The sequence below is a fragment of the Schistocerca cancellata genome, chromosome 1 (genome assembly GCF_023864275.1).
Source record: "Schistocerca cancellata isolate TAMUIC-IGC-003103 chromosome 1, iqSchCanc2.1, whole genome shotgun sequence".
Lineage (NCBI taxonomy): Eukaryota > Metazoa > Arthropoda > Insecta > Orthoptera > Acrididae > Schistocerca > Schistocerca cancellata.
The window spans coordinates 670776722-670793837 of NC_064626.1; the positions used below are offsets into that span (position 1 = coordinate 670776722).

Below are 17116 nucleotides of genomic sequence, written 5' to 3' on the forward strand. Positions count from 1 at the left end.
CTCCAAGAAGCCTGGACACTTCCCTTGTTGAGAGCTCTTCCTGGCACAAAGTAACAATCCTGATCTGTGGTTTTGACTGTCTAGGCATGGTTGAACTACAGACAACACAAGCCATGTACCTCCTTCCTGGTGGAATGACTGGAACTGATTGGCTGTCAGAACCCCTCCGTGTAATATGCGCTGTTCATGCGTGGTTGTTTACATCTTTGGGCAGGTTTAGTGACATCTCTAAACAGTCAAAGAGACTGTGTCTGTCATACAATATCCACAGTCAATGTCTATCTTCAGGAGCTCTGGGAACTGGGGTGATGCAAAACTTTTTTGATGTGTCTAGGAAACACTTTCCCAATATTTTCATTAAGTATATTCCTAAAAAGTGATTTCCCACCATTTACATTATCCTGTCATCTCCACCAGTTTGTAAGTACCCTGGAAAGTACAAAAGAGGGGCTTCACACTGTATAACACAGTATTGTTTATTTAAAGAACTCATCAAAACATTCAATCCGTCACAATCTTGACAATCAACATTCCAAATATTTCCTTCTAAGAATAAGTACCACAGTGTTAGGCAATGTTTTGTGTGGTAAAAATCTTGTTGAACTATTGATTGCTTTCTATGTTTTCTTCTCTGCTACGTTTTATTCTCTGCTATTGTACACATGGTTGTCAACTACTGCTACAGTTCAAGTTAATAGTGAAGAGATAAAAAGATATCTAACTGCATTTTCAACAGTGAATATCAAAAGACAAGAGAAACGTTTGCTTTACATTTGCACTCAGTAGTAAGTGTAAAATGATTTACTCTGTACGAAAGCATTGATGATCATAGGTTAGATAGCTGCAGTTAAACTCTGACTTTTGACAGCATATCAAATATCTATGCCTCTCTTAAGTCTGCACATTATTTATTCACTTAAGTTACCAAGGGTAAATGTAGTCTACCTTGCTGTTACTCTTGATCTTAATCTTACAAGTCACATACAAAAATCTTATTTGAAATGCTGCACATCTTTCACATTGTAAAAAAAAAGAATTTTATTTAATGGATTTACATGACCATACCTTGGTTTAGACAGTGTCTCATTCATTTTGTCTATAATGCGCGACTTTGCTTCCGTGCCTGCTTGGACAGCTTCCATTACAATCTTCAGAGGAAGGCCTGGTATCTTGATGTCTGCCTGTAGTGCTGTCACACCTTTTCTAGTCCCAGCCAACTTAAAATCCATGTCTCCCATATAATCTTCAATGCCCTATAAAAAGGTAAAGTAGATCTGGGCATAATAGATAAAACGACAATAAAAGCAATGGTGTTTACATCCTGCTATTTAGATTAAATCATTTATGACAATCTTGCAAAAGATGGGGCAGATCATGTCACATTAAAAATTATCATATAGCTATAGGCAGAGTTCTTTTTGCAGGATGTATTATTACCACACCTGTGAATGACTGGAGCACAGAGTTGTTTGTAATTTATGACAGTGTGTGGTTAAAATGTAGAACACAAGACAAATTTCAAATCGAACTTTCTTATGTAACAGCTAGTCACCATATCACTGACATAACAGGAAATGAGCATAAGACTTCCATGAAAAAGTGAGGGGCATTTGTGGCCCTTTCACTGATTTTAGCAGAAATTTGGAGCATTGAGCTGCTTGTTATTTTTGTCTGCAATTTTTATATTAGTTTTTACATAGTGAAGATGCTGATAGATACAACAACAGGTGCAGGTATACAATAAAATGATTGATTTGGTCTGTGTTTGTATCAGCTAAGATAATTTAGGTGCACAGTCTCAGACATAAATAGTATTTTGCACAAAGATGCTGAAAATCAGGAATTTATACCAGCAGTTGCCTGCGTATTAATTTGGTAATGTCACAACTTCAGTCAGCATTACCGTATTTACTCGAATCTAAGCCGCACTTTTTTTCCGGTTTTTGTAATCCAAAAAACCGCCTGCGGCTTAGAATCGAGTGCAAAGCAAGCGGAAGTTCTTAAAAATGTTGGTAGGTGCCGCCACAACTAACTTCTGCCATCGAATATATGTAGCGCTACACAGGCATGCTTTGTAGGCACAAAGATAAATACTGGCGCCAAAACCTCTGCGTCAGTTAAAAAAAAAAAGTGGAAGGCGAGCTTTTTTTTTTTCTCCGCCCCGAGTTTAGACCACTGCATTTTCATACATTATCCAACGAAGTAAATACAAATTCCGTATTGTTCATCTCCGAATGTAGTAGAATTTCAATGTACTACGAAAATCCGACTGGCAAGACTGGGATGTTTTTCAATATGGCCAACTCTACGTTCTGAATTTTTTCCTAACTGTGAGAAGAAATGGTTGCTAATAATAACCTGATGAAATGTGAATCACAAGCAGTATTCTCTTCACCATTCACCATAAGAATAATACGAATATAAACATTTTACCATGTATTCTTCCGTGTTTGTTGCTATCTCATTTAAATCCTGTCTGCCTAATAAACTACGAAACTAGAGTGAGACAACAGCAAACGCGGAAGAATATACGTATCGTGTCATGTTTATATTCGTATTATTCTTATGCCTAATAGTGATACAGTCAGAAATGAAGCACGGCAACTGACTAGATTTTTAAATCTAAGATGACTCTAATTTCTGTGCAGAATTTGATGTACTAAAGAAGCGCCCGCAAAGATTTTCAAACGGAGAAAAATTTTCGCCAAACTCTCGTTCAGAACGTGTTCTATCATACGCAGCCTATTATTTGGTTCTTGTTGATCATTCTCAAAGAAAGCAGCAGTGTAAGTAACAACTTGACATTGCTTCGCTAATGAGACGATTCGCCTCTTTTTAGTTGTAAGCGGCACTAGCGCACACAAAAGCAAGCCATGCCGCGAGCGGCGACAGGCCGTAAACACGCACTATCAGAATGCGACAAACAATGCATGACACAGTACAGTGATGCATTTTCAACTTAGAGTGACGTAAACACCTATAACAGAGAAAACGGCACTTATCAGATCAAAGCAAAATAAGCAATCGATTCAAACCAGACGAAGCACGTGAAAAAGGAAGGGTACCCGTATAAATACGGACGGAGCGCCTGACGCATAGCAATGGCTACCTGGTAAAGCTTAACTGCTAAGCTTACGACTCGAACCAAACTACTGTAGCTGTATTGTCATTCATTCGACCTAAATTGTGTCTCATATTAAAATGGAACAACTTTGTTTCGATTTGTAGGTGCGGCCTAAAACTTTTCTCTCCCATTGAATTTCGAGCCTCAAATTTCAGGTGCGGCTTAGATTCGGGAAAATTTTTTTTCTTGATTTCGAGTCTCATTTTTCAGGTGCGGCTTAGATTCGAGTAAATACGGTAGTTTCACCATTCTGAATAGTGATGGCCTTCAGTAGAGGAAAAGTTTGGCAAAACTCATACTTTTTAACAGATAGACAACAGATAAATTTGCAAGCTAGAAAGAAGAAAAAAATGAAAGAACAAAGCAAACTTGTTGAAACATGTTCGACTGCAGTTTTCATATCTATTATACACTGAAGCACCAAAGAAACTGGTATAGGCATGCGTATTCAAATACAGAGATATGTAAACAGGTAGAATATGGTGCTGCAGTCGGCAATGCCTATATAAGACAACAAGTGTCTCATGCAGTTGTTAGATAGGTTACTGCTGCTACAATGGAAGGTTATCAAAATTTAAGTGAGTTTGAATGTGGTGTTATAGTTGGCGCATGAGCGATAGGACACAGGAGCTCCAAGGTAGTGATGAAGTGGGGATTTTTCCGTACGAGCATTTCATTTCACGAGTGTACCGTGACTATCAGGAACCCGAGTGTACCGTGACTATCAGGAATCCAGTAAAACATCAAACATCCGACATCACTGCGGCCGGAGAAAGATCCTGCACAAATGGGACCAACAACGACTGAAAAGAATCGTTCAACGTGACAGAAGTGCAATCCTTCCACACATTGCTGTAGATTTCAATGCTGGGCCATCAACAAGTGTAAACGTGCGAACCATTACAAAACATCATTGATATTGGCTTTTGGAGCCGAAGGCCCACTTATGTATCCTTGATGACTACTTCTTCTTCTTCTTCTTCTTCTTCTTCTTCTTCGGCACTACAGCCCTTGGTGGGCCTTGGCCTCCTCAACAACCTTCCTCCATATCTCTCTGTTCTCAGCTTTTTTCTTCCATCCACGGATCCCCATCTTAGCAAGGTCAGATCTAGGTCTTGGTCTAGCCTTCCTTCTGGTGGAATATATTCTGGCATTCATGATTCTTTTGGGTATCCTGTCCTAACCAACATATTCTTTGAGATTTGATTAATTTCACTATATGTTTCCCTTGTATAAGCTCCTGTATTTCATGGTTGTGTCTCACTCTCCAACCTTCTGCCTCTCTCACAGGCCCATAGATTTTTCGTAAGATTTTTCTTTCAGATGCCCTTAGACTGTTACTGTCTGCCTCTGTCACTGTCCACACTTCTGATCCATATGGGGCAACAGGTCACATAAGTGAATAGTATACAATCAGTTTAATCATTGTTGTAATTAGAGAGTTCTTGAATGTCTTTAGGTTTGCATAATAGGCCTTGTTTTCTGCTTGTATCCTTTCTTTAATACATTTTCTCATACTATTATCACTGGTTAGGAGGACACCTAAATAATGGAAGCATCCAACAGCTTTGAAGCATTTATCAGAGATCTTCAGGTCCTGTGGTGTTGTTCTAGCTTCAGTATTGGACTTAACCATATATGTTGTCTTGCTTCCATTTACAGTAAGTCCAATTCTTGTTCCTTCTGCTTCCATTTGTCCATATATTTCTTTAAGTGATATTACATCCCTTGCCAAGGTGGCAATATCATCTACATATGCACATATCTGGCTGGACTTCATCATTATTGTCCCTCTTTTATCTACTTTTTGTACGATAGCATGCAGTGCTAAGTTAAACACTGCTGCAGAGAAGCCACCACCTTGTTTCACTCCATCCTCAAAGTCAAACTGCCTGGTCATTCTGTTATTCACTTTTACTTTTGTATCCTTTATTGTTAGCTCGATTGATCTTCTCAGTTCATCACAGATGTCCAATTATTTCAGCCCTTTACACAATGTTGGTCTATTAATACTATTGAAAGCTTGTTTAAAGTCAATGAACAGGAAGTGGAAATCTATATCATATTCATAAAATTTTTCCGTTATTTGTCTAACAACAAACAACTGGTCCGATGTACCTCTGTTTGATCGGAATCCACATTGGTATTCTCTGAGTATCTTTTCAGTGCACTTCTGTATTCTTTCATTCAGCACTCCAGAGAAAATCTTATATATCATATTCAGTAGGGTTATGCCTCTATAGTTTTCACAACTGAGCTTTTCTCCTTTCTCATATATTGGGCATATTATTCCAGTATTCCACTCCTCCGGCATGCTTTCATTTACCCATATGTTCTTTATTAGTTTAAATATTTCATGTCCTAGAGGTTGCCCCCCTGATTTTATTGGTTCTGACATGATCCCATCTTCAACGGGTGCATGGTTAATTTTTAGTTTATTTATCACTGTTTCCACTTCCAGCATTGTTGGGTTTTGTGCCTCATCCCTTTCATTTTTTCTTGCCTCAGTGTTCTCTTCCTGCTAAACAATATGGTCATGAAGTACACACTTACTTCCTGTACTGTGATGAAACAAAGGCTCACTATATGTTACAACAGGTTATTTTTTCAGTTTATATATCTCTCCAAAAGATCCTGGGCAGTGTGTGCAGTGTGTTATTTCCACTTCAGATGACAATGAATTTCAATTACTTGATTGAAGACATCATCAACCTATGCTGCATCAATGTTATGAAGCTGGTATTGCTTTGACCATGCTCTGCACACTAAATGCTGACAAACTGTAAAGACTGGAGCAGCACTGTCATAGTTGCCCAGCAGCCTTGTCTGGTTCTTTTATGGCTTAAGAGAGAGAAGCACTGCTATTTCTTAGGAGAGAGGAGCACTGCCATTTCAGAAACAATAGCAGACTGAGTTTGTATAAATGCTACTCATTTTAGAAAAGCAGCTTTCAATCATCATCAGCAGCCAGCTGCAAGGGGAAGAATATACCAGGCTAAGAAATGGATCTTCAAAGCTGCCATCAACAAATGCTGTCTCCACTAGCTACGGGCCTGCTGTCCATACGAGGTCTGAATGCTGCTGACTTGGACCTTCCAGCCAGTGTGACACCTCCTGGCTAACTTCCATCTACTACTAGTTGCCTACCTTTGGGAAACACAATTCGTACCTGAGCTATCTAGCTGCCCAGTCACCATTGACTGTGATTTTACTGTTCTTCATCGCCCTATGTGACCAAATTCTGTAGCTACTCAATGCCCTATGTGGGCACATGTCACCTTTGTGAGCTGCTGGCATATGTGTTGGGATTCTCAGTTTAATTCTGCATGCTCCAATGCATCTTGCACTGAGCTGTTTATTCACACCAATAGTGCAGCTGCCTACTCTGGCTGCCACATACCTCACTGCTTCGTGGCCTGGGTCAGTGCAACACTGCGAGAGAGCTGACCACACCACTTGCTGCCCAATGCAATACCACCATTGGCTGTGACATGAGACCACTTGCTGACCCAAGCACACTTCACTTTCTGAGTCCGGCCTGTGTCTTGGGGTGCTGTCTGTCACCTAGCACCACTGCAACTGGTGTCTTGCAGTGTGGAATAAAAGATTATCTGTAATGATAGGACAATGGGCATACACTTTGCACCTACCCATCACACTGCTGCAGCCATACCCGGGGTGTGAAAGCAGGCCTTCCTGACTACTAGCAGCCCAGCTCTTCCATCCACCATAGAGGTCATTCACCCCTGGCACTTACAAATCGTTTTTGACATCAGCAGCTGTAGTTTGCAGCATCAAGACACAGCAGGGTGACTGTGTTTCCTTCCCCCCCCCCCCCCCCCCCTCCCTGCCTTCCCCTGCTAGTGTTATGGAGAATTAGTGGGTCTTCCATCAGATGTTTAATTTTGTTCTCATATGTGAAACGTGGCAAGTAAACTCTGATAACATTCTGAGGGCGTGTGAAAATGTATGTTAGTTCGCGCCTGATTAGTACAGGCTTAGGCAATGTAGCTTACTGTAAGCAGAGGGGAAGGTGCAGTTTTCACTTGTAGTTATTTTTGAAAGTGAGAACCATGAGCAGCCACTCAGATGGAGAACTTGACTTAGATCAAGAAATGTTAACATAGTGTTATGTTCAACAGTCCTTCTGATCATTTGATTTTGGGTCCCCTGTTTTCTGTTTTGTTATATTTATTACACAGAGGTTTCACAGTATTGTAGTTGAAAACACCAGATGTTACTCTTGAGAAACATTGTGATCTTTGGCAGTTAAGATGGCTCCAATGAGAGAAGGTATTTCAGACATGTTTAAGCAGCTGAAGGTTATGAGAGAAACAGACATAGTTTAGCTTACCTTCTTCCACAGTAGTTCAACTACTGCTGTCTGAGTTAAACCTGTTGACTGTTTACAGATAAGAGATAAGAAAGGCGGAAAAGTGGACCAATTGCAAGGACAAGATTGTTGATCCATACACAAATTATGATGGCCACCTGGGAATGTTAAACTGCAGGCATCTGGGAATGCTAAATAAGAGGGGGGGCTTGCACGAAAGCAGACAGTCAGGGGAAAGACATTAATATTGGGAGTTTACCGGATGCAGAAGGTAGTAAAATTGTGAACATTAATAATAATAATAATAATAATAATAATAATAATAATAATAATAATGAGGAATTATCAGCTATAATATCTTGTAAGATTCAGAGTCTGAATTGGCTGTAGTGGCAGATGAAGTAAAACTGTGGGTTACTGAGATGGATGAGTGTGTGGATAGCAATATTGGTGATTTAAATTTAGGTGCAGTAGTATCTATCACACTGGTAGTTAATGGGTGTTGTGCACACATCATGGAGGTTGGGTCAGGCGTTATCATGGGTGGGCATGTACAGGAAAGTACATGTGCCAATGACTTTTTGTGCAGTGCAGGGTGTATACGTGGGCGACGAAAAAAAATTCCCGGATTTTTCCCAGATTTCCCGGTTAAAAATACACTTTCTCCAAGATGAAAATACATTTTTTTCATATTAAGTAACAGTATACTTTCCCTCAAAACTGTAAAACTTATCAATCCTTTAAATGGTTGTGGTTTTATACACCAACGTAGAATTTCCTGGCACTTTAGACAACAAAACTCAAGGGAAAAAACACATTTTAGAAAGATGTCTAATGTGCAGTAACATGTACACTGCACATTTTCATATTATGAAAGTATAAATTCGAATTCCATCAAACACCGCATGTTACTTTCCGAAGGATTGAAATCGAGATTGCGATGCACTTTTGTAAGCCAGTTGTAGCTCATGTCAAGTGAACTCGCCAGCCGATGACAGCGGATATTCGGATCATAGGACACGTGATGTAGCCAGCCAATAGCAACATCACTGTAAAGTAGTGCGAACACACAAATAGGAAAAGGTAATGGTTTAAATTAATATACATATATACATAGACTTGCTACAAGAAAAGAAAAGCTTTTACGTTTAATATTGGTCACTAAGATTAATAAGCTGCAAGAGAATCTAAGCTTTAACACATAATGATCATTTTTGCGCGTGTTAAACTTTAAAGATACATCACAAAAATGTGCCAGTAAATTTTTTAACAACGACATAAATGTCTGATCTTCTGAACTCAAAAATAATCTAAATGGTTGCCCTCAAAGATTTTATTTTTGAATGAGAGTCAAATGCTCTGTGATTTAAGAAATTCATCAGACATTCGCGCGCACAGAGTTCATCTTGCATAAAAGGAAATTTACTTTGAAAGTAATCCTTTCCAAACAACTATTCGCAATATTTTCCCACGAGCTGTTAGAAATAGAATTATTTCAGCAGTTGCCAGAGCACGCCAAATAACAGGTGTCGCAGCGCTTGCGTAGCTATGACTACACAGGAAGCCCGTGCGTTCGTACATATAAAACATTAAAAGATCTTACATTATGTCATAAAAGAAACAAGACATTAGAAGACACTCCAAGAGTATGGGAATTTTGTGAACTATACTAAAATGCATCATTCTGCTTAAAATGCACATTTTTATGTCCAGATTCAGACGTAAATTTTCTTGGAGTACCTGTACTGTATTATCTCATGTTTAGTTCTTTATTAAGGCATAATGCCATACGTACTAGAACAAGAAAACGTGAACTTGAAATGCAGCGAACAGATGAAACTAGCCAATAGTGTGGAATTAAACACTTAGTTTCCAATAAACTGCCTCAGCAGAAAAGATTAGTAAAAGTCAAATTTCTTTAACTAACTGACAAAAATAACTTCATTGTTATGCAAGAAGATTAACGCTTGACTGTCAGAAAGGTGGAAACAAAATAAAATCTGAAACTAATTACATATTTTAGCCTCCCATAATTATGTGAGTGTATTTTAATTCACTTGATAGCTCCTGGCCACATAAATCCATTTTGTTTTCATTTGAAGTGAGAGAAATAAACGAAGAGGAAACAGCAAAATCACTTAACATAAACACGGGTCACTTGGAGACTATCACCTCTCACTACAACTCCGACTGCTCTGTAAATCGGGTCCGGATCTAGGATATTTCCGAACTGGGGCGATATTAGATAGTGGCGCTCCGCCCTCCCTTGAGCATTTGAGGTAGGATGCCAAAAATTTAAAAATTGACTTTTCAAAAATATCTTCATTTTGTAGCACACACCTTTCTGAAGAGTCTGATACACAAAACATATAAATTAGAGGGAATGTAAGACATGTTATTTGGTCAAAAGTGTGGCAAAGTGCAGTGCCATGCCTCTCCACACAGCATTCTTCCATCGCACGCCTCTTGTATTTCGCTCTGTGGAATTCAAACACGTAATATTTTGTAATGGAATGGGTGCCATCAAACTATATTCACGCCAGTGGAAATTAAAATGTCCTGTGGTGCCTCTCCTGCTCCCAGTCGGCCGGTTTGACATACTGCTCCTCTTTATTGACATCCTGCTCCTCTTTTAAAAAAATTTCGGAATTAATACTGGTTGGGATTATTTGTAATCGGCAGAACAAGAACTCTTCAGAAAATTTGCAGTCTTTACTGTCTATTAGCTAATAACTTGCTGATTTGTGTGACATAAAATTAAATACAGGATACATAAAAGGAGTAAAGACAAGAGTCAAGCAAGACAGTACATGTTTCTTCAATCGTTTAATCCTAGTTTCTTTTCTCTCTAATCTTGCCACAGCTTTATATGGCGTACTTTCCTTTCTGGAAAAGAAACTACTACCTCATCAAAGTTCGTCAACGCTTTGCTACATGAAAAAACAAAATGTCGTCTAATACTAGAAAAGCTGTTAATACAAATTATACCCAAGACTGGTGTGGTTTCTCGATCTGATTATGTGTATTTTGTCACTGCTATATAAAACGAAATAGGCCTGCCCAATATTGCAGCAGTTGTTACACACACCAAATAAACAAGACTGTTTTGGCACAAATGGTCATTTGTATAACACGGCAGAATATAATTCACGAAGTACCAATACCAAATGCCTATTAGACCTACTACAAGCAAAACGTTTTGTGTTAGGAAATAGTTTCACATTTCATTCATACTCTCTAGCTTCTGAAGCATGAGATCGAAAAGTAGTAGTACTAAATGTTTAAATAAATTTCGAATCGTCATATTCTACCGTAATTTGTGAGAGTCCCCATTTCTTCTCCTTCCTCGTTATAACAAACAATCTTATCACTAATTCTGTAACTATTCCTGCCAGTTTCAAAACTTATTCTCTGGTTAATTTTGTCACCGGTTTAGTTATCTGGTTGGGTGTTATTACGTGACCGTACAATGCGTTTTCCACGCTACTGCCAGAATAGAACTTTAGCGGCTGCTAGCCGGGGACTGTACAACTGGCTCTTAGCAGTATAGCGGTCTGGCCATAGATTTTCTGTCAAAATTTCATTTTCTTGGACACACGGAGGAGACAATATGCAATCTTTGTTGCCTGTTATTCCTGTTAGTCTTTTTTTTTTTCCCGCTCTGGTAGTCTGAATCTATGGAATTCACTAGTAGATATAACAATGCTGATCATTTGCAAACCCAGTCAACCACATGAACAGCGATTGGCATTCATCCGTTCGGCTTTATTCCGCTCAGCTCGTATAGACCCGTCCCCATTTGTCTGCAGGAAAGTTTATTTCTAGATGCGACGGGGATTCGCCTGGCAGAGACATAACGTACACTATGTATGCATTCAAAAATCAAATTACGATTCTTTCAGAAATCGATTTAGAATTTGTTCAAAAACCAACAGGGATGCGTTTGAAATCATATGAGAAATCAATAGACCAACGTGTGTTGGGAGCTAGGGGCTTTGTGAAACAAGGTCTTTTTCCTCAATAATATGACCTTGGTGCCCCCCCCCCCCCCCCCCCCGCCCCCGCCCCTGCTCAAATAGAAGCCTTGAATGCATAACAAACTGCTAGATACAATTACTCTTTTTCAATATACTACTTTTCATATGTAACAAAGTACTGAATCTTTTTGACATGACAGGAAGGATTTTTTTGTACATGGGCAATTGTTTCTACTAGTCTTCCATATGCTCATCAATATGGGGAAAAAAGTAAACTCATCTAGTGAAAAAAATTTCTGTATTCTGTTCCAATTGTGGTTTCCTTTTTTCACATACAGCTATCTCAAAATAAACAGGGACCATCTTCCTTACAATTAAATGAAAGGCAAGTATTTATACAAGCCCACAGTATACCATACCAGTATGTCTGTAAGGATGCGGTAATCCTCCATGTGCTTTGTATCATTCTTGGGGTATCTACTAAACAGACCAATGGCCACACCAGCGGCTGGTGCACTAATATTCACACCAGCATCCATTAAAGCCAGGCTTCCTGCACACACTGATGCCATTGAAGAGGATCCTAAATAATAAATACAATTAATTACTTCTTATTCTCAACAAAATAACAGTACAACTAACAACATATTAAGAAGATTTAACATTTATGTCTTCACCCTCAGTAATTAACCTGCCAAAATAATTAATAGGAGAAATGACTTTTTGTTCATCTTGTCACCTTGTTTCTATTGCTGTCATTATATGTCTTACATTGCATAGAAAGATTCCAGTACACATAGATGACAGAAGAATCAGTCACATAAACGAAAAAATAATAATAAAAATAAAATTGAATTGCTGAACAGTCTAATCTCTAGCTCAGTTTAGTATGTTAAGAATATTTTTTATCATTTTTTGTAGGTTAAAAGAATGGTTTTCTGAGTTATGCAAAAACAGCTTACTTCAGCCATAACCTCTTCACCAACTAGCTTTCGTTAGACTAAGTCACTTTCATTAGCCTAAGTCTTTTTTTTTCAGGCTTCCAAAGAGAAACAAATTACAACAAGAGAGGTAGCAGCTCAATGTACTGTTCAACTACTCAGACATTAATAATAATTTGCCACAATGGGAGTATTTGGTTTTTATGACTGTCATTCATCTTGTGGTTAAGCTGTGATGATGGAGTGTGATTACAATGTACTAATGATCTATGACACGTAGTGTTACAAACACTGCCAGTAATACAAATGTCTCTTCCACCTGAGATACAGCGAATGTTTATATTCTATATTTCAATGTATACTGTAGGTGGGTGGCCAGGCTATCTGCAGTGACAAGGACTTCCTTACCCAGAAGCTCAATATTTAACATAGGCCTTCAGAGAGAGGCACTACCCCCAAAAATCTAATCCGCAAACAGATTTTCTGTGTCATGTTTTCACACAGCTCTAATCCTCATGCTACCCCAAGAATCGGGTGCATAGGTGCTCCAGTGTCATCCAACACCAGTCTGAATTGAAGCAACTGTACCATATCATTTGCTAGGGCTTTGTCTATCAAAATGCCCGAAAATGTGGGACATTCTACCCACAATCCTCCCAGCCCTCCTAAATTGGGATTCTGTCACCCATACAACCTACACAACTTCCTGGTCCGTCCCTTTGCTTATGCCGCTCCCACTCCCACTTCCACTCCCTGTGAAAGCAGCCATGTCAATTTCATTTATCTTGCAAGTGTTATGAGAGCATGACCACCAACCAGATGTCTACCAGAATGAATGACCACTGTGAAACTGTGGACAAGAACAGAGTTCATGACCCAGTGACACAGTATGCTGCAGAACACAACTTGCTGAGGATCAATAGTTGCTGCACAACTAGTGCCATCTGGAGCCTTCCCTCCAGAATCACATAGGTGGGAGTTATCACTGCATCACATCCTTCCCTCCTGTAACACCCTAGCTCTCAATCTCTGCTAACCAACCATCTACATAACGTCATCCAACAGTTTCCCCTTCCTCTCTGCCGTCATCCCCTCCAAATCCACACATCCACATCATCCATCCATCCAACACATCTCCAGGCAATGTACAGATTATTTAGACTTGTAACAATGCACGACTCAGTCTTTCATGGCAGTGTGTCAATACATTTGTAAAATTCAGTGTTCATGTGTAACAAGAATGTCATTGACGTTAAGTCACATAACCTGTGTAAGGGTCCTGTTGCTGATTCTGAAAGTTTCTGAGTATCCAAAATGAGAAATTAATTAGCTGGATTTTTGCTAACATTAATAATTAATTTAAGTGTTTAAAGACATGATTCATATTATTAAATCTGTTTAATAAAATGTAAAGCAGTTCATAAATTGCTTGATGAGATCTAAAAAAACAAATATCTAAAGAAAATAATTGGTTTAAATTTTAATGGTCTGAAATTACTTTTGTTTAAATTAGCACTACAAAATTCAACATATATGCCATGAATTAGTGTGTACAAAAGGGCTACTAAGAGTGTTGTTGAATGACATCACAGTCCTAAGGTTCCCATATTCCAGAAAGTGCTTTCATCAGTGATTGATTAATTTTAATTAAAGAGGTATTTTGTTTATTAAGCTGAGCAGTTATCAAATATTACAGTGTGGAGAGTTTCATTAATATGTTCATGCGTAACAGTAGCATGGATGACCATCTGGTCTGCCAAGTGCTGTTGGCAAGCGGGGTGCACTCAGTCCTTGTGAGGCAAACTGAGGAGCTACTTGACTGAGAAGTAGCAGCTCCGGTATGGTAAACCGGCATATGGCCAGGAGACCACATTCCCCTCCATATCTGCAGCCAGTAATGCCTGTGGGCTGAGGATGACATGGCGGTCAGTCAGTACTGTTGGGCCTCCATGGCCTGTTTGGGTGAAGTTTAGTTTATTTTTAATAGTAGGAAACTTTATACAGATTAAGAGTGACTGATGTTGCTAACATGTTCTCACCAATTCCAACAGTACAAGTGTACATTTTATTTCTGAAGTCTCAATGTAAAGAAAAAGAAGTTATTGATGACTACTCAATTTGGCAACCATTTTTTTTTGTATCCACATGGTTATATTCACTTAGACGGGGAGAAGAGGTAAACTAATTAACCCGCATTCATTAAAAGCAGTGTTATAAAGGATGCCTGCATCAAAGGACACTATACGTACATAGTGTCTAACGGCATGAATTTCCAACAGCTTTACAAAAAAGTAATCTTTAACCATACATAACAGGAAACACAAATAGTAATTTGTGGTCTAACTACCATACCAAGATGGATGCAAGGAAAGTGATAGAATGTGACTTGGATGTGAGGAAAGTAGCGGAATGTGACCAGCAAACCAAGAAGAACGGAATAGTGGATGAAATGTGGGGCACACTTCTAAGAGGTACTGGACACGGTGTGCAGATGATGACACTGCAAAGCAGCAACAGATTTAAGTATCTGGCAATGAATATGTGAGCAATGCTGGCAAAACCAGCAATGTAGCACAAATAAAACAAGAACTTGAGTACGAAATGAACAAAGCAGAATTGAATAATGGGGAAGTTTCAGAACAAACTGCCAAACTGCAATTACATTTGAATTATTTTTAAGAATTTTGGCCACACAAATATCTAATCAAAACTGAATAGTAGGTACCCAAATTGACAAGAAAATTGAGGAACACAGTAGCAAAATTGGCAGTGATATTGAAGAATGAGGGGGAAAAAAAAAGTTATGCTGTACAGAAAATGGCAGATGTTCTGGATAAAAACATTATAAATATTAGAGTAGAAATGGACAATCTGACTGCAAAGTTGCACATACGCAGGTTCAGATAAATAACATTATGTTAAATTTTAATCAGAGTTGGAAAAAATCCAGTGAAGTGTTGCATCTGTAATTCAGATAAAATTGAACAATAAAATGTCTACTTCAAAAGCAGAAATATTTGAGGCTGTATTTGTACTGAGTTTGTGAACAGATGTGTGTCAACAACACTTTTGAGATTTAAGATATGATTTATGACTTTGAAAAGAAAATCAAAGATAAGACAAATTCCTTTGTAGACAGAGTTGTCAACATAAAAATTATGACAGTGAAGAGAAATTTGACCTGAACAAAAGAGAGAGTGGATAACAAACAGTAGACTTCATAATGAATCTTTCCTGACAATGTGGCTAACAATAAAAAGATGAATGTTGTAATAAGTGTTCTGAGAATTGCAAAATGCTGGGGTCTGACTTTAAGGACAGACCAAATGAATTTCACTGAGTTCAGATAGTGTCTGACTGAACAAAACCAGGATTGATTGTGGCGGGAGGTTACTATAACCAGAATGTATGACAACAGGGGAAGAAACACTATTTTGTGAAAACCAGTTCCAAAAACTAGCACATTTTAGAAGTAGATACTCAGAATCTGACATTGTCTTGCAAACTTTGAAACAAATTTCCACAAGATTTTAAGCGATACATATGTAGTAACAACAAGACTTTTGCTATGTTTCTGGAATGTGTGGAGAACAAAGGCAACTGATATGAGATCAGTGATTTTCGCCTGTATAATAACCAGAACGCACAAGGTAACAATAAAATGAATTATAATGAAAGATAGCCGGTCAATGAGATGCATGGAGGCCATGGATACAGTAAATTTAATTTTGCAAGATGGGGGACAGGAACTCAACCTCATGATGACATGAAGACAAGGAGGGAAACTGATGCCTGCCTACACTGCACACAAAACTAAATGTCAAGAGACTTTCTTGGCCCAGGAATAAGAAACATGACTGTGATCTAAGCAGAAATTACATCAACCAAAATTCATTCCAGGGAAGCATTGTAGGGTTATAGAACCATTGCACCAGGTGTGTGTAACACAAAGTCAGTGGAGGCAAGTGATCAAAAGCATGCTGACACAAAAGCTGCACTCTTGCAGACTATAATGGGTAGAGCAGCCCAATAAGTGGTCTATGCTGAAGGAGTGACTATGGCAGTGAAGTAAAGGGATGATGTCACAGATGTGAGCATTGAACTCATTTTGCAGAAACCAGCTGTAGTGTCAGTCGTGGACAAAGACATAAAAAAAAAAAGAAGTTATAACAGCAGTTTATCTAAGATCAGAATGGGGGAGATTAAGGAAAATAAACTATTAGGCATGGTTAATTGGTTAGAACAAATTGATAATCTATGAAGAGGTTTAAGGCAATGCAAATGGGAGGATATGAAGAAAACAGCAAAAAAGATGTGAATGTGACACGGAAGGAAAGGGGATTCGTAATATTACAGCACCCGATAAGGAGGAGAACGGCGCGTAATTATAGAAAGTGCTGATCATGGTATACAAACTGCTAATGATGAAGATGTGGTGTGTGGGGAAACCAAGAGAACCACAAAAATTATAGAAGTAGATGATGAAAATGAGACTGTTGTTAATGACATAAGGAGTATCGCAAAGGATATGCGAATGTATGGTGAAATTATCATCATTACAAATGACATGTTCCTGATATATGAAATAAGTATAAAGAACCAAAGGCAGAAATGCGGAATAATGTAGTTGATAATGAAGATTATACAAAGTATGAGGGTGGTTGGTTGATTCGGGGGAGGGGACCAAACAGTGATGTCATCAATCCCATCGGAATAGGGAAGGACAGGGAAGGATGTTGAC

The 17116-nt window shown here is 38.6% G+C and overlaps 1 protein-coding gene across 1 annotated transcript in view; it reads right to left on the reverse strand.

The window, feature by feature from the left end:
• The window catches only part of LOC126183877 (polyribonucleotide nucleotidyltransferase 1, mitochondrial), a 131961-nt gene that overhangs the window by 36045 nt on the left and 78800 nt on the right, over nucleotides 1–17116 (reverse strand). Inside the window, exons 5-6 of the mRNA XM_049926179.1 lie at nucleotides 11854–12017; nucleotides 1066–1253 (exon numbers count right to left, since the gene is read on the reverse strand). Coding sequence (XP_049782136.1) covers nucleotides 1066–1253; nucleotides 11854–12017 — 352 coding nt within the window. The remainder of the gene's footprint in view (nucleotides 1–1065; nucleotides 1254–11853; nucleotides 12018–17116) is intronic.